Here is a 20,812-nt window from a genome sequence, read left to right on the forward strand (position 1 = left end):
TTCAATAAAGTTGCACTGGTTCCAGTTCTGTACTCATGGAGGCAAGATTTGTCTTTTAAAAAAATAATATCAACTTTGGATCAATTGCAAATCATTAGTGCTGACCATTGAGGAAGCTGTTGAATATCTGTTTATTGTATAATCTTATTGTGCAGAATATTTCTTCTCATCAGGTCGAAACTGAACTCTGACTTTTCTTGTGTACAGGCTCTGGACGTGTCACTTTTAACAATCAGCGCAGTTACCTGAAGGCTGTGTGTGCAGCATTTGTGGAGATCAAAACCCCCAAGTTTACAAAGAAGGCAAGATACTAAGGAAGTTTCTTCTTTTTTTTAACAGTGAATTTACACAAGTTCTGTAATTTAGTACAATTGAAGTACTTTAGTATTTCCATTTTATTCTACTTTATACTTCTACTGCACAGCAATTTGGATGACTATTACATTTATTGTAATGCTTTAGTTACTTAGCAGATTCAGATTATTAAGGAATGGATATTTCTTTAGCTGTATTGTAGAATAAACTACCTGGCAGTAAAGTAGTTCAGATTAGCCCTACTTTTATCAGATGCAACATTAACGTGAGGCAAACATTTAATGCACAATATCTATTCTAAAATTAACCGTTCTGTAGAATAGGTACATTTATTTAAATGTATTTTGGTAATTCTTCTGTACTTAAAGTAAAGTATTTCTACACTGTTGTATTGCTGCTTTTACTTGAAGGTGCAAAGTGTAATTCCAAGCAACCGTCAGTCTTGGTTCATTAGACCAGACTGCCAAAACTCTGAGTCTGTCTAAATAAAGCTATCTAATCTTCATGTGGTGCATAGATATCCGTGTTTACTCTGGCACTGGGGGCTGTTCGGTCCGTGTAACATTACATTTGGATAGTTGGTATGATGGTCTGGGGTGGCAGAGACGAGGAAACTAATCCAGCTCGGATATGGCCGGCAAATATCCCAGCGCCAAGAGTAACAGCCGGCGCCTGGAGCGCTGGGTCTAACCTGTGTCAACAGAAAGTTTGACGATCCGGTGGTGAGTCGGCTGACTCGGTGCTCTCTGCTCACTGCTAATGGAAGATCTGTCAGTCTCCCGTCTCTCGCACACACTACTCTCGGCGGAGCAGCCTCCTGGCGATGCAGAGTCGTTTTCTCGTTTCTGCCACTTTGGATTTAAACAAAACAAACTATCAAAACGTGCAGGGATCATGGATGTAATGTTGCCAGTCAGGCAGCTGTACTTCTTCTCCCTCTGGTCTGAGGACAGACTGGAGCTACAATGACTCACTATTCATCCGAGACATTACGGGCCGGAACTGTCAGTTAGATGCTAATTTCAGTAGATATCTCTGAAACGCAACACATCAAAGACTGGACGTCTTTGACGTCAACACTGTTACCTCTTCACACTGATCATTGATTGATAGTTAGTTCATTTATGTTTGTAAGTTTAAATTCTGCCATGTCTTACACATTGAACCTTTTTAAGTAAAATACATGAATATTAAGATTTTTCTGTTGGTGTTGTGCTCCTTGATTTTAAATAATAAAATTCACATAAATATCAAATATTAGAAAAAGCCACTTATGTAGCACAAATGCTCTTGTTTAAGCACCACTTTCTAAGTAATCAAAGATTATCTTCATCTTAAGTTATCACTTACAGTAGAAGCTCCTTTATTAAAAACCTTTTTTGCACCTGACTGCTGAGTATCATTGATTTTCCTTTTCCCCTCAGGTTCAGATTGACCCGTATCTGGAAGACTCAATGTGTCAAGTTTGCCTTCGCCAACCTGGGCCTTTCTTCTGCAGAGACCAGGTCAGTGGAAACTCTAGCAGGACAGAGTTGTCCTGCTAGCAGCGGTGCTTGGTAATGGTTATGGGTGAAACATTACATGTATTCCTTATTAAATTATTTGATATGCTTTTTTATTTTTGTAGTTTTGCCCATGAGTAATGGTAACATCATTTCTGTAAAGTTAAATGCTGAGATCTGGGAACACAGCAGCATGGCTATAGTTGTTTGGAAGCCAAAATCGACAGCTAAGGTAATTCCGGTTAGTTACCTCGACATCTCAGTTTACACACTTCCTGTTTCAACTTCCCTACGCACTTGCCATATCTGTAGGTTGTTTTTTGTACAATGAGGGATATTTACACTACATGCTCTCAGTTTTACCTCAGACTAGTTGCTTAGATCTTGTTTAGTATTGTTTACAACCTGATCGATTGACGACCTTGTCGGACTTCAGTGTAGTGACATCGCTGTGTTTCTGTATTTCACCAACTTAGTAAGTACCGTGTTATCAATTAGTCACAATGGCCAATGCTACAAGACCAACATTGTAATAAACACAAATTATCATTTTTTTTTTTTGCTATTATGCATAAATTCAGTTCAATGTGGATCACCTGAAAGTGTTACACCAACATCAGACATGTCATTATGAACACACAGGCCTGCTTCAAGTACTACTGCCGCTCTTGCTGGCACTGGCAGCACTCCATGGACATCTTAAGCAACCACCGGCCCCTCATGCGCAACCAGAAGAACAGGGACTCCAGCTAGAGCAGATGGATCCAAATACTCTGAAGGGCCAGAGGAAGGCACCTCTAGAAGGGGCGCAGCTGCCCGCCAAGGAGAGCACGTGTGCCAGATGTCCCTCAGTATGAGGGCACCATGGCACTCCACCAGGCACTGGGGATATCACTGTAGAAAATGTTCACTTTTGCACTTGCTACATTTTTGCTGTTGTTCACAGTGGCACTATGCACAGTGACCTTGTTGGGAAAGACAAGGGGCCCTTCACACTTATGCATTTTCCCAGACTTGTGGTCAGACAGAAAGTTGGGTGTCAGCCTAAGGTTAAGAAGTGGATGAAAATGCCATTTCTTTTTTCTTTTTGTTTACATGCGTTGCATAGTGAAGAGCAATCACGCAAGTCTCATTGCCGTTCATTGGCAAATGCCATACAGTGCCTTTAAATTTTTATTATTTTTTTTTTCCCCCCCCCCCTGCTCCCTCCCTCCCTCCTTCTACCCCCAGTTGGCATCTGTTTTTCCTGTGCAAGCCAACTGGTGTTTCTTACTTTTGGGAGTTGAATGTTGGGCTTCATTTAACCAGTCGCATTTCAGACATTTTTACGCAGTTTTTTACTAATTTGTACACAAACGGTTTTAAGTCATGACATGAACATTTTGAACAGAATTCTACCAGGCGGCTGTTTATGGGAATACCCCCCCTTTTTTTTATTTTTTCATTTTTCTCATAAATTTTTCTGTGGCAATTTCTTTTTAATTTGCCCTCCCAAATTTCAACTGAATGGGCACAAAATGTTGGAAGTACTACTTTAACTTGCTTTGTTGGTCCAGTTATATTAAATGTATGTAACTATAGTACTGGATATGCTTCAACTGGGCAATCCATCATTTCTCAAGCACCTGATGGATCCTGTTGAGACCAGAGTGAATGAATATTTGAGTGTACATAGTTTTGTTTTTTGCACTTTTTAATTTGCACGTGTGGAGGTGGCAGTGGTTTTTAATCACTTTTGTACATCAGCAGGGGGACACGCCTATGTTAGAACAGCTGCTTGTTTCCTGTTGAATGTAAGAACTTCACTTAGCTGATAAATGTAATCTATCCAGAGCTTGAGTAGACCAAGTAAATGATTCCACGCTTTCTTATCCCAGTTTGCCTTCCTGTTCCAGTTGGACATAAATGCATAATAAGCTGTGTGCCAAAGACGAAGTGTCTTTTCTTTATCAATTAGGTTAGTCATGCGGAGCTTGTTGTCCCTTAGCCCAGCTGCTTTTTAGAGTTTTGAAAGTCTACCTCATTGTGGTCTGCCAAGTTTGCTGCTACTTACAGTTGTGGTGTATGTTCAGATTGGGCACAATAAAGGTGTTGCAGCATTACCTGACATGTCTGGACTGGATTTTTGTACCGGATGCTGAGGTTTGTCAACATTACAAACTTTCAAATTTCAGTCAGTTCCTCAAAATAGATGAACACAAGGATTGCAAATGCATTTACACATTTGCTTTAAAAGGGAAAGTTTTACATGTCTATTTACCACACTTTTGTACTACTAATGAACGTACCTTATCTCTTCCAGTACATGGCGGTTTACAAGTCATTGGGATGTATATAAATTGTGCATTTTCCATCTCTGGTTCCAGCGTTCTGGCGAAGGATTGATATTTGAACTCAACACTCCAGATTTACTGTCCCTCTCACGCACTGCTTAACTCTTTAGTCTTTATACATCCAGGCTCTCCTCTCCTGTGCACGAGCACAATCGCCCCCCCTGTTGCTGATTGGCTAGAATAGTGTTAAGTGAGCCAGAGTCTTTTTCAGTGCACAAAGAACAAACTGTTTATATTCAACCTAATTAATAAACTGACTAGCATGTAATAGAACTGTGGAGCCCATGTAATGCTAAACTGTTATTAGCTCAGATGGGTCAAAGATCATGACCTTTTTGTATGGTTTTGGGAAAAGGGGCTCTAATTGTTGAATTAGATTGAGCTTCACACAACTAACATGGTTGGTTAAACAACATGGTGCGGAGTAGGGTTCTATTTTACTAGTCAATATTTCTGTTTGACTAAGATGAAGCACAGCAAGTCTGGTTGCTAATGCATGTTTAGACCTACAATAAGGAAACTTATAGGTATTGTATATGCTGAAAAGGTATAATTCTAAAATGGAGATTTCTAAAGCCAAATTTAAAATTGTCTGGTTATGTCTGCAGAACCACCAATGTCTTGTTGTTGTAACTTTAAATCAGTCCTGTTAAAACAGCACCCAAATTGAAATCTTTTAAATTGTTTTATTCATTTATTTCATGCCAGCCAAACTATGACTAATTAGACTTTTGCAGTCATTAAAAAATTATTAAATTTAATCAATTGATAAAAGTGAGTGTTTTAAATTATGCATTTTTTAAAACACTCAATTTGATTACATTTAATCTAAACTGGTAATTTATCAGAATCAAATCTTTAGTCCCACAATGGAGAAATTTACATTGTTACAGCAAAGTGAAACGTGTAGTGGCGAGCACATAAAACAAAATTTACACCTATTTTTGTAGCCCAATATCACAAATTACATTTGTCTCAGTGTGCTTTACAGACTGTACAGGTTACGACACCCTCTGTCCTTAGACCCTCTCACCGCACAAGGAAAAACTCCCCAAAAAAGAAACTCCACAATTACAGTGGAAATGAAAGAAACCTCAGGGATAGCAACTGAGGAGGGATCCCTCTCCCAGGACGGACAGATGTGCAATACATGTGTGTACAAGATAAACAACATAGTAAAAATACAGAAATGATGGTGTGGTCAAATGTTACATGTTAAATGCAATACGAGGAGGAGGAGGAGGGAGGTGTAATTCCCCCGGCAGTCTAAGCCTATAGCAGCATAACTAGGGGCTGATCCAAGGCAAAGCTGAGCCAGCCCTAACTATAAGCTTTATCAAAAAGGAAAGTCTTTAGCCTGCTCTTAAATGTGGAGAGGGTGTCTGCGTCCCGAACACAAACTGGAAGCTGGTTCCACTGGAGAGGAGCTTGATAGCTGAAGGCTCTGGCTCCCATTGTACTCTTAGAGACTCTAGGAACTACAAGTAACCCTGCAGTCTGGGAGCGCAATGCTCTAGTTCATAGGTCTTCAACAGGGGGGTTGTAAAATTGTTTGTAGATTAAAGTTTTTTTATTGCTTTGCCATGCACATTCCCTTCGGCGACACACACCTACAGTCAGAGACAAAGTGGAGGAAAGGAGAGGGGTCAACTAAAATATATTTGCGCCATGCACCCCCCCCCCCCCCTTCTCAAGCCTCTTGTGTACAATATATACAACAGGGGGGTCCCTGCACCACGCTACAACAGATTGGGGGTCCTTGGCCGAAAACGTTGAAGACCCCCTGCTCTAGTTGATTTATAAGGTACTATGAGATCTTTAAGATAAGATGGAAACTGACCAGTAATTTCTTTGTAGGTCAGGAGAAGGATTTTGAATTATATTCTGTATTTAATACAGCCAATACAGGAGTAATATGATCCTGTTCCTAGTTGTCAATACACGTGCCGCGGCATTCTGGATTAACTGAAGAGTCTTAAGGGACTTTTTGGGACAACTTGATAACAATGAGTTGCAGTAATCCAGCCTGAAGTAACAAATGCATGACTAGTTTTCTGCATCATTGTGAGACATATGTCTTATTTTTGCAATGTTACGTAGATGAAAGAGATGAAAGAAGGCAGTCCTTGAGATTTGTTTATGTGGGAGTTAAAAGACAGATCCTGATCAAAGATGACGCCAAGATTCCTTATGGTGGTGCTGGAGGCCAAGTTAATGCCATCCAGAGCTTCTATGTCATTAGAAAATGTGTTTCGGAGGCGTTTAGGGCCAAGTATAATAACTTCAGTTTTGTCTGTGTTTACATCAAAAAGTTGTAGACATCCAGTTTTTATGTCCTTAAGGCATGCTTGAAGTTTAGCCAATTAATTGGTTTCATCTGGTTTAATTGATGGATTTAATTCGATATCATCCGCATAGCAATGAAAGTTTATAGAGTGGTTCCTGACAATATTGCCTAAAGGAAGCATATAAGGTGAATAGAATCGGCCCAAGTACAGAACCCTGCGGGTCTCCAAGACTCCAGGATTCATCGTTACCATGTACAAATTGAGATCGCTCAGATAAATAGGACTTGAACCAGCTTAGTGCGGTTCCTTTTATGCCAACACAATGTTCCAGTCTCTGTAGTAGAATGTCATGATCAACAGTGTCGAAAGCAGCACTGAGGTCTAACAAGACAAGAACAGAGACAAGTCCTTTGTCTGATGCCAATTAGAAGGTCATTGGTAACTTTCACCAGTGCCGTCTCTGTGCTATGATGAACTCTAAATCCAGATTGAAAAACCTCAATTAATTATTGGTTATTTAAAAAGAATCACACAACTGTTTTGCGACTGCTTTCTCAAGAATTTTAGCGAGAAAGGGAAGGTTAGATATCGGCCAATAGTTGGCTAAATCCTCTGGATCAAGTCTAGGCTTTTTAAGAAGTGGTTTTCTTACAGCTACTTCAAACACATGTATGTTTAAAATAAGTAGCAACGTTAAAAAGGTAGTGAATATATAAAAATGGGTTGAGTACTGGCCGGTAATTTACAATAATGAACGATAAAAGATGAATATTGCACATGGAAGAGATAATTGCACAACAGTGTTGGAATAGACTTTTCTTGGTGTGGTGGTGTACCAGGGGCCGTGGGGATTGTACAGTCTGACCGCTGCAGGAAGAAAGGACCTACGGTATCTCTCTGTGAGACACTGCAGGTAAAACAGCCTGTCGCTGAAGGAGCTGCACAGTGCGGACAAAGTGTCCTGGAGGAGGTGAGGTTCTGTACTGGGGCCGATTCTGTCCAATAGAGAGGACAGCTTGGCCATCATTCTCCTGTCTCCCACCACCTCCAAAGTGTCCAGAGGGCTCCCCAGGACAGAGCTGGCCTTCTTAACCAGTCTGTTCAGTCTCTTCCTGTCAGCAGCCGAGATGCTGCTGCCCCAGCAGACCACTCCATGAAAAATAGCTGATGCCACCACAGAGTCAAAGAAGGTCTCCTCAGCAGATAAAGCTGCTCTGTCCCGTCTTAAACAGCAGCAGTTATCTGACCAGTCCAGTTTATTGTTCAGGTGAACACCCAGGGTACTTGTAAGATTTTACAATCTCAAGTCCGTTCCCCAGGATGTTCACTGGTGTTGGGGGGGGAATGATGGCGCCTTCTGAAGTCCACCACCAGGCTCCCTGGTCTTCCCTGCGTTGAGCAGGAGGTGGTTTCCTCTGGCACCAGAGGGCAAAGTCCTGTGTCAGCTCTCTGTACTCCTTGTCATCCCCATCAGAGATGAGGCCGACAATAGTAGAGTCATCAGAGAACTTCTGCAGGTGACACTTTGCTGTGTTGTGGGTGAAGTCTGCAGTGTAGAAGGTGAAGAGAAACTGCACCAGAAACCGGTTCCCTGGGGGCCCCCCATGCTGCAGATAATCGTGTCCGAGTACTCCCTCGCGTACTGGTGGACGGTTGGTGCCCAGCTTGTCCTCCAGCAGCCTGGATTGAATGGTATTGAAGGCACTGGAGAAATCAAAGAAGATGATCTCACAGTGCCCCCAGCCTTCTTCCAGGTGAGAGAGGGATCTCTGCATCAGGTAGAAGGACAGCGTCATCCAGCCCGATGCCAGGTTGGTAAGCGAACTGTAGTGGGTCCATCGATGGTCTCATCACATTAAGTATTGGCCTTATTTTATTTGAATTGAATTGATTGTCAAATTACTTCATTTGTAATTACATTAACTAATGTGTTCATCTCAATTATTTTGTTCACTCTAAAAACGTGTGTTAAAAATGAAAGTCTCATCCTGTAGAGAAAAACAAATATTTCTATTGACTTTTTCTGCCTTCATTAGTATAGCTGAAGAAATGACCATTGTACCAAATTATATTCTGACAAGTTTATTCTATACTAAAGTATGACCTTTTTTAAAACATATATCATGAAGTTTTTAATGGCAAACTACACTATCTTTGGTGAGATGTTAGAATACAATGCCATTTTCCTTACAACTTAATGGCATACTAGTTCCTGCCAACTCAATAAATGAATGAGTTGATCATGGTTTACCCACCAAGTTGCCTTTAAGAGTTAATTGTAATCCTAAAACCTACGTAAGTTTAAGTCTAAAAGTCAACACAACATGTGGCTTTCTGAAGACAGTAAACATTACCAGCTCTCGCTAATTTCCTTTGTCCTAGTTGTGCATGGTGGTCTGTTGGCTCACAGCAAGTTCTGGGTTCAAACTTGCTAGCTGGTTTCCTCCAGTCCAACGATTTACAGGTTAGGTTAATTGTCTGTGGGTACATCCCAAGTTTCTTGTTTGATATTGATATTTCCTCAGAAGTTATTCTGGTGCGCCATCTTGAAGGCCGTCCCAAAGCTCTTATTTCTGCTCGGATGAGCAAGGATACACTTTTCTAATTTACATTTGTCATATCTATTCAGTCACAGGTGAGGCTGATCATTTATGAGTGTCAGGTTTATATTAATTACCTATTTTCCATGAAACATTTAGCCTAATAAAGAATGTCCCTTCTTAAAAAGACACCATAATCATAATATTAATAATGAATTCACCATCAGAATATCCATCCATAAATACAGAAGGCAGGTTGTTATTCATGTGCTTGTTAGACAGGTACCAGGCTGCTGCTGCTCCGGCAGTGATAACTGCTAATTAATATTAGCACAATGCATGTGTGCAGACAAACTCCATTAAAAGTCTCTACAGATGTTAACACAGATGTTAAAGCAGATTGACAGCTGATCGCAGACATCAGAAACGGATGTCGCTTCAGAGGAACAAACGTTCTCTAAAACCACATTTCCTCGTTTCCTCTCTCCTCGCATGGAAAACACTCAAGTGAGGGAAACGTGGATGCAAATTAAGAGACTTGGGATGCACCCTATATGTCAGCCCATGAGTTCAACACTTCGCTTTGTTAAAAAATGTGTTCCAAGTATGAAAAAAAGAGGCACAATCTTAACAATTACGTCTCTTTATTAAGAGGATTATTAAACATCATTTTACAGTCCTCGTGGTGTTTTGAAGTTCATTCCAATAGTTGGCTGAGTGACTTGAAGGTTGGAGAGGCCACCGAATCCTACAAGAGGAAGAAAAATAATTCATGATTTAAGGTAGATAACACGATTAGACAGGCTTATTTATTTCTGTCACTTATAAAAAGGGTACAAATCATATAACTAATGCATGACTGATGCATCATTCTGTTGCTAATGTCTAAAACTTTGCAATCTAGTAAAAAATATTCTGACATTTGCTAAAGCAGTCATGTCAGAAGCTTTTCTCAACGTTTCCTCTTGTCAAACACAGACGCATCTCTTAACATTTAGAACGTCTGCATTGTTCATGCCATTTGTCCACGTGTGGTCGCCTAGGTATGCATACTGGCTCCATGACCAACAGCCATCAGTAATGTGCTCAGCTACACTTCCCTGTGTAATACACCTACTGCGTTTTTATGATTGTATCCAAAATGATTTTCGTAATTATGTTTGTGTTTTTATCTGAATGTAATAGTCTTTCTTTCGGTCAAGATTTGTTTTAAATGTGCTCAATACACAACTTGACTTGGATTTAAAGGTCAGAATGTCTGAGAAATGTCTACTTGTCTATACAGAGTCTTCTGCAGGAATTTTCAGAGAAAAAGCGTGTTAACTGTCACAAAGAAAGAAGAAAAGGTTTTAACACTTACCAGCATCTTGAGCATGTCCTTTGTGTCTGGATCCACCTCGATGAGCTCCTGGTCTAGAGCAGAAATCTAGAGGATGAGATAAAAACAAATTAGCCGTCTGAACTGTACGTCTTCAAACATTTTTGCAACAACCAGAAAGTTAAAAAGGTGTCAGTTAGTTCTGTCAGATATATTATTCATTATCAAACTAAACTTATAAAGACTGCAAGATGTGAGTTTCCAAACCAAAGCAACACATTTCATGGCACATGAAGTTAGTGGTGAGTGATGTATCAAATATGTATAGCAGCTTGTTTTACGTGGTATGCAGTAAATTACTATATCGCAAACATAGAGTACAAATTGTCATGTAATTTTTTTAAACCACCGGCATGACACTTGCTTTGGTGTTTCGCTTCTCTCACTCTCTGCCTCATGACCATGAGAGTGTGTGTGCGATGTATGATCATGTGTTTTTCTATCTAGAGGGAAGCAGGGAACAGAGAAAGAGCCTGGACAGCGAAAGAACTGATGCGCCAAAGCGAGTTTATACTCGTGAAAGTCAGAAATGGAATAGCCTCCACTTTGAAAAAGACGGTCATGTAAGTACTGACTTTAAAATAAAAGTGATCTTCCAGTAATTGTGATGGACAATTTCACATTCAATAATAAATAAAACCAAAATTAATGATAATTTTAAATAGAAACTGCTGCCAGCAAACTGTTTCAGATAATTTATTTATAATTTCAATTGTGTGAATAATTAGTAAAACCTAAGTAAGACCAACTTGACGTAAAGAAATGAAAGACCACCACTTCAGACCAATCATTAACACAAATACAACATTTGGATGTGGAATTTCAAAATTAAAGCCGACGTGTGCCGAAGTTTACTAGAATGATCATGCCGGTATAATATAACGCATCAAAAGGTTAAATCAATCAGTTATTTTAGAGAAAATAAGATATATAAGATATATATTGTATATCGTGGCATAGCCTAAAAACGTAGATTATTTATAAGCCATAATGTCCAGCCCTACATGAAACGCACTAATAAAGTAAGAAAAATGTGTGAACAGACCTCTGGGACGTAGTTGTCCCTCCTCTCTCTCTCCTCCTCCTGCAGCTTGATGGAGATTCCTCTGACTGGGCCGCGCTGGATGCGCTTCATGAGGTGTGTCACATACCTGAGAAACAAACCGGAGCACATGATTGTTACCAGTATAAGCAACAGCCACAACAAAAGACGTTGATTGATTTAGAGACACATAATGCATTACAATTTGATGATTGCCATTTATCATAGCAAGTAAATATAATAAAAATTAAATAAAAATATCAATTGTAAGCCAGTTAGAGATTACAAAATACCAGTTTTAAAGCATTACTTTGGTGACTTGACAACTAATAGTCATAAACATATAGCAATATCAAATAGAGTTACAGCTGAAATTTCAGGCATTGTGATAATAACCCAAATAGTTTGCGGTTATTGTGCAATTGCTTTCAAGTTCATACTATACAAAAAATAAAAAAGAACTAGTACTAAAGTCTGGTCCACACAAAAGGTGGGAGCTAAAAGAATTCTTTAATTAAAAACACAAATAACTGCAACAAAGTTACTGTTATACAGCATTCCAATAATAATTATTAAAGTGGCGTAAAATGTTTAATTTAGATGAACAGGAAACTACAGCAGTCGAGTCCTGAGGGAATATACTGCCTGCTGACTCACTTCCACTGACTACAAATATTAACAGTGGATTGGGAGTGTTCGTTGTGACATCAGCCCTGAAGGCTCTGCAGGCCACAGCAAAAACAACATTGTTTTGACAGATGACATACAAGGACCGATGTCTGGAAAATGTGAGATGCATCTGCAGGACTGCAACACTAGACAACTATTAATCACCGTTTCCATTCACACTGATCATATTATTTATACAAATCAATCTGAACATGGAAACTGATGTGAACACCATCTTTAACTGTTAACACATCTAGTTTACTGCTCATTTTAACCACCAAATGAACATAATGACAACACATGGAGATTTTTAAAAACAATGAGCACAAGCATCAGTAACTAGATGTTAGGATGACACTGATGGGAGGTCTGAGCAAGTGAACAGCAGCTAACAGGAGTGCATGTTTCGGCACGTACACACTCAAAAATAGCAGCAAATTTAACTTACCCTGCAATTTTGTTGCGCAGAGGCTTGCTGGGGATAATGGCTATCTCCTCGCACACCCTCTTGTTGGTGTGGAAGTCATTGCCCAGCCGTGTGTAGTATTTCTCGATGATGACCCTTGCGGCCTTCTTGACTGTCTTTGTCCTGACACGCCCCTGAAGAGAAATCAAACACACACTTTAGTGTTCATCCATCTGACAAATATAGTAATAAAATATACCAGAAGGAATTATAATGTGGAGGAACATCACGTGTCGTTGTCTAGTTGATGTTCATTACATTGGACTGGGAATATTCTCAGCTGAGCTGGCTTTTCAGAAATCCTTCAGCAATACCTCTTATTAATTTTTATGTCCTGTCAAAACACCTTAAAGGCCATATTGAATTTACCATACATATATACACATTTGCCAGTACATCTACAGTAGCTAACAGCCTGAAATCAAAGTTTCACTTACACTGCAGAGGGCATTTCACGGTAGTCTTGATAGTCAGGGTGCTAGTAAATTTCAATAACTCTCAATTTAAGTTTAAATCCGTTTAGAGGAAATTAAAAGCCAGTTATTCACTGAATACTTGAACATAAAAGCACACTTGGTGGACCAGGCCCCTTTAAAAATAGGTATGCATGACTGCTTTCTAAACAGTAACATTCAATTGTGACACGAAATAGACACATTTCAAGATAAACTGCATGTTACAAGCGATTAGAGCCTATTAGTTGTGACAAGATCATTCCTATGATAAATCCTGAAATAATTATAAAATTGGCGCTGGATTATTTTGGATTTACACCAGTTATCATATAAAAACATAACATTAGTCCGATGGTTTAACTGGTCGTTAGGAAGACATTGGTTTCCTGTTACGAATGGCAACAGTCAAGTAACATTTAAAACGCAGAGAATAACGTATTCTGAATAAAAACCGGCCCTTTTACGCAATAAATACTTTAGTTTCTGTGATACTTAGTGTTAATATAAATACCTGTGAACCGGTGACATTCTGGTCATGTTTTGTTGCCAGTAAGCTAGTAATTTACGAACGTTTAGTCCGTGTTTAAATATATAACGCCGCTAAAGTGCATCCAAATCCAGCGGTTAGAAATCTTTGTGCAGTTTGTGTGCAGACTGATGCTTGTAACCACTCCGTGAGCGGACAGACAGTGAGGATTGAAGAGGATTGTGAGGGCTTGTGAAGTGAAATGTTCTCTTTGTTACCCACCATGTTGACTCGGACCGGTGGAAGAGAAGCACCGAATGTTCATACAGGAAGTTTATAGTTCACAACCGCCGCTGTCACACATCAACACCGCTCAGCCAACAGCGACAACTAGCGGCAGGAGGTGAGAATAACACCCGAATTCAATTACATGTACAGTAGGTATAATTATTCAATCATATTACAGTATATATTATTCTGGTATATGCCGTTATAGTAGGTTGGATCAGTTTATTAAATATGCTATACTTTGCTGCTACTTATCACCATACTATGTCACTTTGCTTGAGACGGTACTTTTATTTAGTTTAAATAAATAAAAAATCCACTTCTTGGCCAACTTTTGGCACTGTTTACATTGTGAGCTTCCTATAAAATGATTTAACAAATGTGGCTAGATATGTGTAAAAGAAAACAACTAAAAACTAAATGTGACTTAGGTGTATTAATGAAAGTGCAAGATTTCTTTTTAAAGATGACAATAATTTAAGACAATAGCCTATATAATATTAAATGTAAATCTTGATCTGTAAAAAAAAAACTAGTAAGTACAACTGTTAAATACAAAGTGTTGTAAGAAATGAGCAATATTTCTTCTGACATGTGACATGTAATGGAACCCAGAAAGACTAGAAGTCACATGTACAGAAGACAATGGTGATTGTATAAAGTATACAGTATATACACAATGTCATTTTGCCGATTTATTTTTGAAAATTTAATAGATTTTTAAAAGTTGTGGAATTAGCTTTTAGAAACAAGGCACAGGGGTTTTAGGTCATACATTTTGATCCCAATAAATACTTACATCAGCAGTCCTGAACCTGGGAGTCAGACCCCCCAAAGGGATGAAAGATGAATCATGAGATTATAAAAAAATAAAGAAATCATTTCTTTTTTTTATAAATTTAGAATCTTACTGTGCCAACTTATTTTTAGAGTTTTCTATAAAGTCTAATTTGAAAGATTTAATGTATTTGAGGACATGTTTATGTTAACATATGCTGTTAAATTCCTAATAAAAGGGAAGAGAGAGAAATCTGAGAATAATCATGTTATCGCCTTCATATATATAAAAAAATGATGATGAAAGAACCATGCAAAAGTCACCACCTCTCCCAATGTATGTCTGCACCCACACAATAAAAACCAGATGTTTCCTTTACTCAAGACAAGATCTAATAAGAAGTTCCAAAGGGTCAGACTGAAATCCTGATATGGGCACTGAGCAGCCGTGAAGACATAAATCCACTCCAAAACTAGCGTTAACTAACTTAATTCATCATCATGTGTATATTTACAATTTCATTAAAGTTTAATTACAGTATCTGTAAGTAATTTATACAGTAATTAATAATAAATCATTTCACAAAAGACATTCCCACAAGGTGGAGAGATCTTTTATTTTACATAAAAAAAGGGTGCAATCTTGAGTTTCCCTTTAGGTGTGGAGGGAATAAAAAGTGATTTTATAAGGTTCATGTGTGACACACATTGTATTATATGAATCAAAGGAGGAAAAAATCAAACGGCATCTCAGAAAAAAAGAAAAAGGACCTTTCCATTTCTGTAAATAAAAAATATGAAACCATAAAAAGAAGAAATGTGGGTCCTTCATTCCTGAAGCCCTTGACTAACTCATTCAAATACATTTTTGAAGTGACATTCATATTTCAACACAATAATATTTATTTACAGTTTTAAGATTTCTCTTAATCATAGCTCTGAAAAAAAAATGCTGAGGGGAGGATAAACTCTTGAAGCTGTACAATTTGATTTTCCACAGTGAGAAAAAACAAAAGAAAAAAAATCAAATACATATTTTATATGGAATCCTAACAGAAAGAACAAAGAGTATAATTGTGAACTCTGTACAATTTACAATTTTCAAATAATCACAATATTGCAGTAAATGTCACCCCTAAACCTCTCCCTCAAAGAAAAATATACAGTAAATCCAAGACAATTCTACAGTACAGCAACAAGGAAAAAGTGCCAGAGAACCCATAAAGACCTAAGCCATTCATTCACACTTAATCTGTCCTTTGCTATGATTTACACAGGAATGTGACTTACACACAACCAAAGCCATAAACACAGGTCAGTCTGAAGTGAAATATATATAAAAAAAAATAATGAGAACTGAAATGGAATGTGCTGTGAGAAGACATGAAGTTATTTATTTTACATGAGGACTGGAAGCCATAACGTCTCACTGACCCAACAGTATATGAGCCCTACAGGTGAGAAAATTCACTGAAGAGAGACCGCTCGCTGTCGTCTCCAGATAAGCCATGCAGATACAAACCATACAGAGTACTCCTATATCGCTCTGTATGAGGCCCAGAGAGTAAAAAGTAAATACATCAGAGTAATATATCTATATCTACCATTTCAGCCAGGAGCTAAAGAGCCAGGCAACCCGCAGTTTAAGGAAGAAGCAGATGTTGCAAAGACGACCAGTCACAAATCCAACTGTGAAATAATAAACTTGGTCAATAAAATGGTTTCTACATTAATGGAGAGAAACCAATAGAAGCCGCTCATAAAACACTTTTTCTGACACTCTTCGACAACCCCAACAACACTTCCTGGTACTGAATTGAGCCATGTGGCTCTGCGATTTTTCAAAATGACAGTGGACACGTCAAGGTCACAAGGTGGAAATGCGATGGCCAAAAAAAACATTCAACTTCATATTTTCCTGGCACGGGTAAAAGGCATGGGCTAGTAGTAGTCTCAGGAATGGCACTCTGGGAATTCTGGGGGGAACGTTGAAGGCTATTATAGTCTGGATATCCATCTCACTACACAGAAATACTTTAAACCTTTCTCAGGTAGCTGGAATGAAACAGTCCTGGTGTTGCCGACGCTTCGTTGGGAGAATCACAGGCAGCGGATGTAACAGGTTTGGTGTCTAAACAAATGAAGGATTGCACCGACAATAGATCAGAATACATTATGGTGAATGTTTCACAAAGACAAACCTCCAAACCAACATCCAACTCCTCTGGGTAAAAACACAAAAACCAAACCCTCATCCCCTCGTTTCCACTAGCTGGCACAGGACTCCACAGGTGAGTCAGACACCTGTCCAATACACTCACGAGGCACTAAGACATCTCAAAGAAATGAACACCTGTCATTCAAATAGCCTGTTTTCCCACCATTCCCCTCAAATCCTATGTGTGGATTTACTATGATAATGACCAAGACAATTAAAAACAAACAGAAAAGGTCCCGTAGACTTTCATATTCAAGTACTTTCAATAACACAATAACTTAGACCCCGGAGTAACTGACATGTCAGGGGTAAGAATAAACCAAAAGCTATACAGTGTACACGCAACAAGCAGGTTTACATACTGATTCATCGAGATAGTTTGCAACATCTACAACATTGTATTTCTAAAGATGATGGAGCAGGTCCACATAACGGCAAATCTAACACTCCGCTGAGAGCTGATTCATCTAGGACTTTCATATGTGTGTGTGTGTGTGCGTGTGTGCATGCGTGTGTGTGCAGAGAGGAAGGGGGGGATGGCACAGAAAAGGAGTGGGTGGTGATAAAAGTCAATTTAAAGTGTATTCCCTGCACCCCATAGGGAAGGCCTAGCACACTGAGGCAGCTACAATTAAAGTAATAAGCCCGTTTAAAGTACAGTATTAAGAAGGCAGGGTCTTGTCAGGGAAAGCCGGGGTCAACAAATGTAGTGCAGTCATGGTCTCAAGCTTTTTTTTTGTTACCCTCTTTCCCCATAAAACCATGGCTATTTGGAATGGAAAAACAAACAAAAATTGCATTCAAGAAATTCACATTAGCAAGATATAAAATAAAAAAATAAAACACCTATGTAAAGGTTATTCACTCTCTGTTAGGAGGATAGGCAAGGTGACATATCGAGGATATTGTTTCAAGGCAGTCCTCCATGACACTAAATAAAAATAAAAATGGTATGGACATGTTCACTTATCCGCCCTCGCTCACACCGACGGTAGGTTCTCTCTCGGCGTCGTGGGTGAGGGACCGAGTCGTCCAAACTTAAATCATTGCTTTGCAGCACAGGGGTCTTCAGACAGGACACGCAGGGGCAGGAACAAGGACGTCTTAACACCATTACAGATTATTAAACCAAAACCTTCCATTTGGCATTGCTCTCTCTTGGGAATACATCCTCCGTGTTACAAGGGAGGTCATTAACTGCTCTGATACTAGATGGGGAAGTCTGCAACTTTGGGCTTTATTATACAGGTGACCCCAAAAAAATCCAACTGGTGATGTGATGCGGTGGTCGACTGGTCGATTGGTTGGGGTTAAGGCATTGGACAGTAGCGTCGAGAAGCTGTGATTCGATCTCCAAAGCACATCACGGCAGTTTCTCGTCACTCCAAAGCAACATCCCCCAGTGTCCATTATTAACCATCACATTATTAAGAACAACATGTAAGACCCTCCCACCCTCTAATCCACTTAGTTTTGGTCTCACGTTTTTTCTTTTTTAAACATTGGTCCTAACTCCTTAACTGCAATTTCCTTCCCATGCGCATGATTATATAAATGCTCCAAAGTCATTTGTGTTTCTGTCCATACATTCAGTGTGTATGTTTGAGACTTAGTAAGAAAACGTGTGGCAACCAAGAGATAAATAGCATAAATAGCATTTTTTTTTCCAGCCCCATGTACAAGTGTCGGGTTGCTTTTCATTATCACAAAGCCAACAGGAGCAGAACTGCATGTGAGTCAAAAGAGACTGTAGTGTGTTCCAACAGCGGCGTGGTTAAGGGGAGTGCTTTAACCAAGCAGCGTGAGCAGAAATCATCCTCAGAGAACACAGTGCAGGAGGCGTCTCTGGTCTTCTGTCCTCTCAGGCCCGGGGTCCCAGTGCCAGGGTTGACCTCTTTGGAGGGAAAAAAAGTGCAGGGGCCAAATGGCAGACTGATGCTCTTTGTGCCTGAAGATATGCAGTTACACTCTTGGCTCCTCGTGTGTTCATGTTTACATTCAGTCCCACGTCAGGAATGACCAAAAAGGGCTTTGTGTCAAAATGAGTTCGCAAACTAACAAACTTTGAACTGAGGGAAAGAGTGGAAATGAAAATATGATTTTGTCAGTCAAACAAAGAAATGATAGTATGCAACAGGCTGGAGGTGGCAAGGCTCCACAGGAAGATCTGCTTCTTCCTTTTGCAATACCACAGAGAAAACAGAGCAAAACATAAGGCAGAAATGAGAGAAAAATACAAATGCTGGGTGTCTTTGGGAGGCGGGAAAATAATTATCCGTTGCAAAATTCCCCCCCCAAAAAAGAGGTTCCTCGTTTGGACAACTGGCCTGCAAAACATTCCCACACATCTTGGAGGAGGAATAAAAAAATAAAATAAAAAAAAAAGGTAAAAAAAAAAAAAAAAAGACTCCCATCAAGACACAAGCTTCTTGTATATCTCAACAAACCATTTTTAACGAGTCCCTCCAGAGAACAATTCAATCAAGCTCTTTCAGTTGTCTCCCTCTTTAATTCTGAATGGGACTTTATTGATTTCTGAAACAATCAACTGAGCCGGACACTTGGAGCGTTTCAGACCAGTGGTGGATGATCATTTGTGCCTCGGCGTGTTCTTCTTCCTTTTTCGCTTGAAGAAGCAGCAGCACCTGCGGACAGAGACGCACATTAAACCGATATGTAGATGAGAGAGGCTTCAGATGACGCAAAAAAGAAAGAACAAACACAAGCGGACTGCTTAAATTAGTGTGTTAAATATCGCAAGAGCTGAATTTGAGTCTTTCAAATCGGGACAGATAGGTGTAGAATAGTGAGAACTGCAGCCGGCAAAAGGTTTTTAGTAGTGAAACATTAGCATCAAGGACACGTTGGCTACATTGTCATCCACTAAATGCATGCGTATTCGCCTTCCACAGAGAAATCACTGCTGCAGTGACTCTAAAGGAAATATTTCTCCTATGTAAAAAAAGAAATGGAGCAGTGCACACAAAGAGCACAAGACATGGTGAGCCTGAACAGTTAATAAAAACATACAAAGACAAAGCTGTGGATCGAGACATAGGACAGTGACTGGGTAATCTTAGATTAACTCATTAATAACAAGAACCGGTGCACCATGCAACGAGTTTAAAGACCTTTAAGCTAAAAGAGTGATCACTGATTAATTACAAATATAGCAGGGGCTCATAAAAAGACGACTTATATCAAAGTACTTATGTATTCTTTCTGCCCTGATGGGATGTCAAGTGTTAAGTTAGTATGCCTGCTCACATGGCAGCACTGTTTACAGTATTCTCCACTCATCTGTTACTTAACAACACCGGGCGATGGTGACAACAATGCAGAAAAGGCCAGAGACTTGATAGTACACATAGTAGACAGTGGCACTATTGTACCAGTGAGAGTGGAGTTTGTAAATAAGAACTCCACTGGGCCCCAGCCTAGGCTGGTCCACTCCCTGTCCCATGAGTCTGATGTGGACTAGCAGAGAGGGACTCACCACAGGTTGAGCATTTTCACGCAGCTACAGAGGAGAGAGGAAAGAGTGTAAAGAGAAAAGAAAGATAGATTAATACAGCAAGACCAAGATGATGGGCCTGGGCACATGCCACACAAACATGCACACAAACACACCAACAGGACAGTGGTGGACACGGAAGACGGGACGTTCGAGAGGTTACGGGAGAAAAGATCACAGAAAAGGTTACAGGACATCTGCTATGCAGCAGTTTCTTCCTGTGTTAGCAGAGTCCAAAAGCACATTTGAGATGGGTCAATTATTTCTCCCAGAATGCCTGCCTAATTTAACAACCTTTTTAAAAATGACCGTCTGCATCCTGAATAAAATAATCAATTGCTCATATCATTCAGCGGTCTACATCGAATGCCCGTCTCCATCTTGACGACTGTCGGTGGACATCGATGGAAATAAGTGCAGTTGATCCAACCATTCATAATAAATCATTAATAGTGTGAAAAGTCCTTTCCAAGTTCTTAGTAATTACTTTTAAACTATTGATTGACTAAATATGGATGCACAGTTAAAGTCTTCGCTAGTCTTGAATACATGACTTTAGTG

General features: G+C 39.5%; 3 protein-coding genes across 7 annotated transcripts in view; 1 reads left to right on the plus strand and 2 right to left on the minus strand.

Annotated features, from left to right (window-relative positions):
• Positions 1 to 20,812, minus strand: part of csnk1g1 (casein kinase 1, gamma 1) — a 30,187-nt gene that overhangs the window by 516 nt on the left and 8,859 nt on the right. For 2 of the 5 annotated variants that reach the window (XM_029459939.1, XM_029459923.1), the window contains 2 exons: positions 20,234 to 20,257; positions 19,191 to 19,382 (listed from right to left, as the gene is read on the minus strand). The exons of 1 other annotated variant lie outside the window; for it this stretch is intronic. In XM_029459939.1, the coding sequence (XP_029315799.1) occupies positions 19,328 to 19,382; positions 20,234 to 20,257 (79 nt within the window). In that variant the 3' untranslated portion in view covers positions 19,191 to 19,327. Of the gene's footprint in view, positions 1 to 19,190; positions 19,383 to 20,233; positions 20,258 to 20,812 lie in introns of those variants that run through there. 2 more of the 5 variants (XM_029459947.1, XM_029459931.1) reach the window with 1 other exon arrangement.
• On the plus strand, positions 36 to 3,919 carry LOC115025066 (cytoplasmic polyadenylation element-binding protein 1-B-like). The gene is made up of 5 exons (XM_029457109.1): positions 36 to 41; positions 117 to 129; positions 208 to 302; positions 1,740 to 1,820; positions 2,460 to 3,919. The coding sequence occupies exons 1-5, from the start codon at positions 36 to 38 to the stop codon at positions 2,568 to 2,570; spliced, it is 306 nt and encodes a 101-aa protein (XP_029312969.1). The 3' UTR covers positions 2,571 to 3,919.
• Positions 9,676 to 13,841, minus strand: LOC115028717 (40S ribosomal protein S17-like). Its single transcript, XM_029462563.1, has 5 exons — positions 13,737 to 13,841; positions 12,516 to 12,667; positions 11,402 to 11,507; positions 10,339 to 10,404; positions 9,676 to 9,726 (listed from the first exon to the last, which is right to left on the minus strand). The coding sequence occupies exons 1-5, from the start codon at positions 13,737 to 13,739 to the stop codon at positions 9,676 to 9,678; spliced, it is 378 nt and encodes a 125-aa protein (XP_029318423.1). The 5' UTR covers positions 13,740 to 13,841.

Source organism: Cottoperca gobio, chromosome 3 (genome assembly GCF_900634415.1).
Source record: "Cottoperca gobio chromosome 3, fCotGob3.1, whole genome shotgun sequence".
Taxonomy (NCBI): domain Eukaryota; kingdom Metazoa; phylum Chordata; class Actinopteri; order Perciformes; family Bovichtidae; genus Cottoperca; species Cottoperca gobio.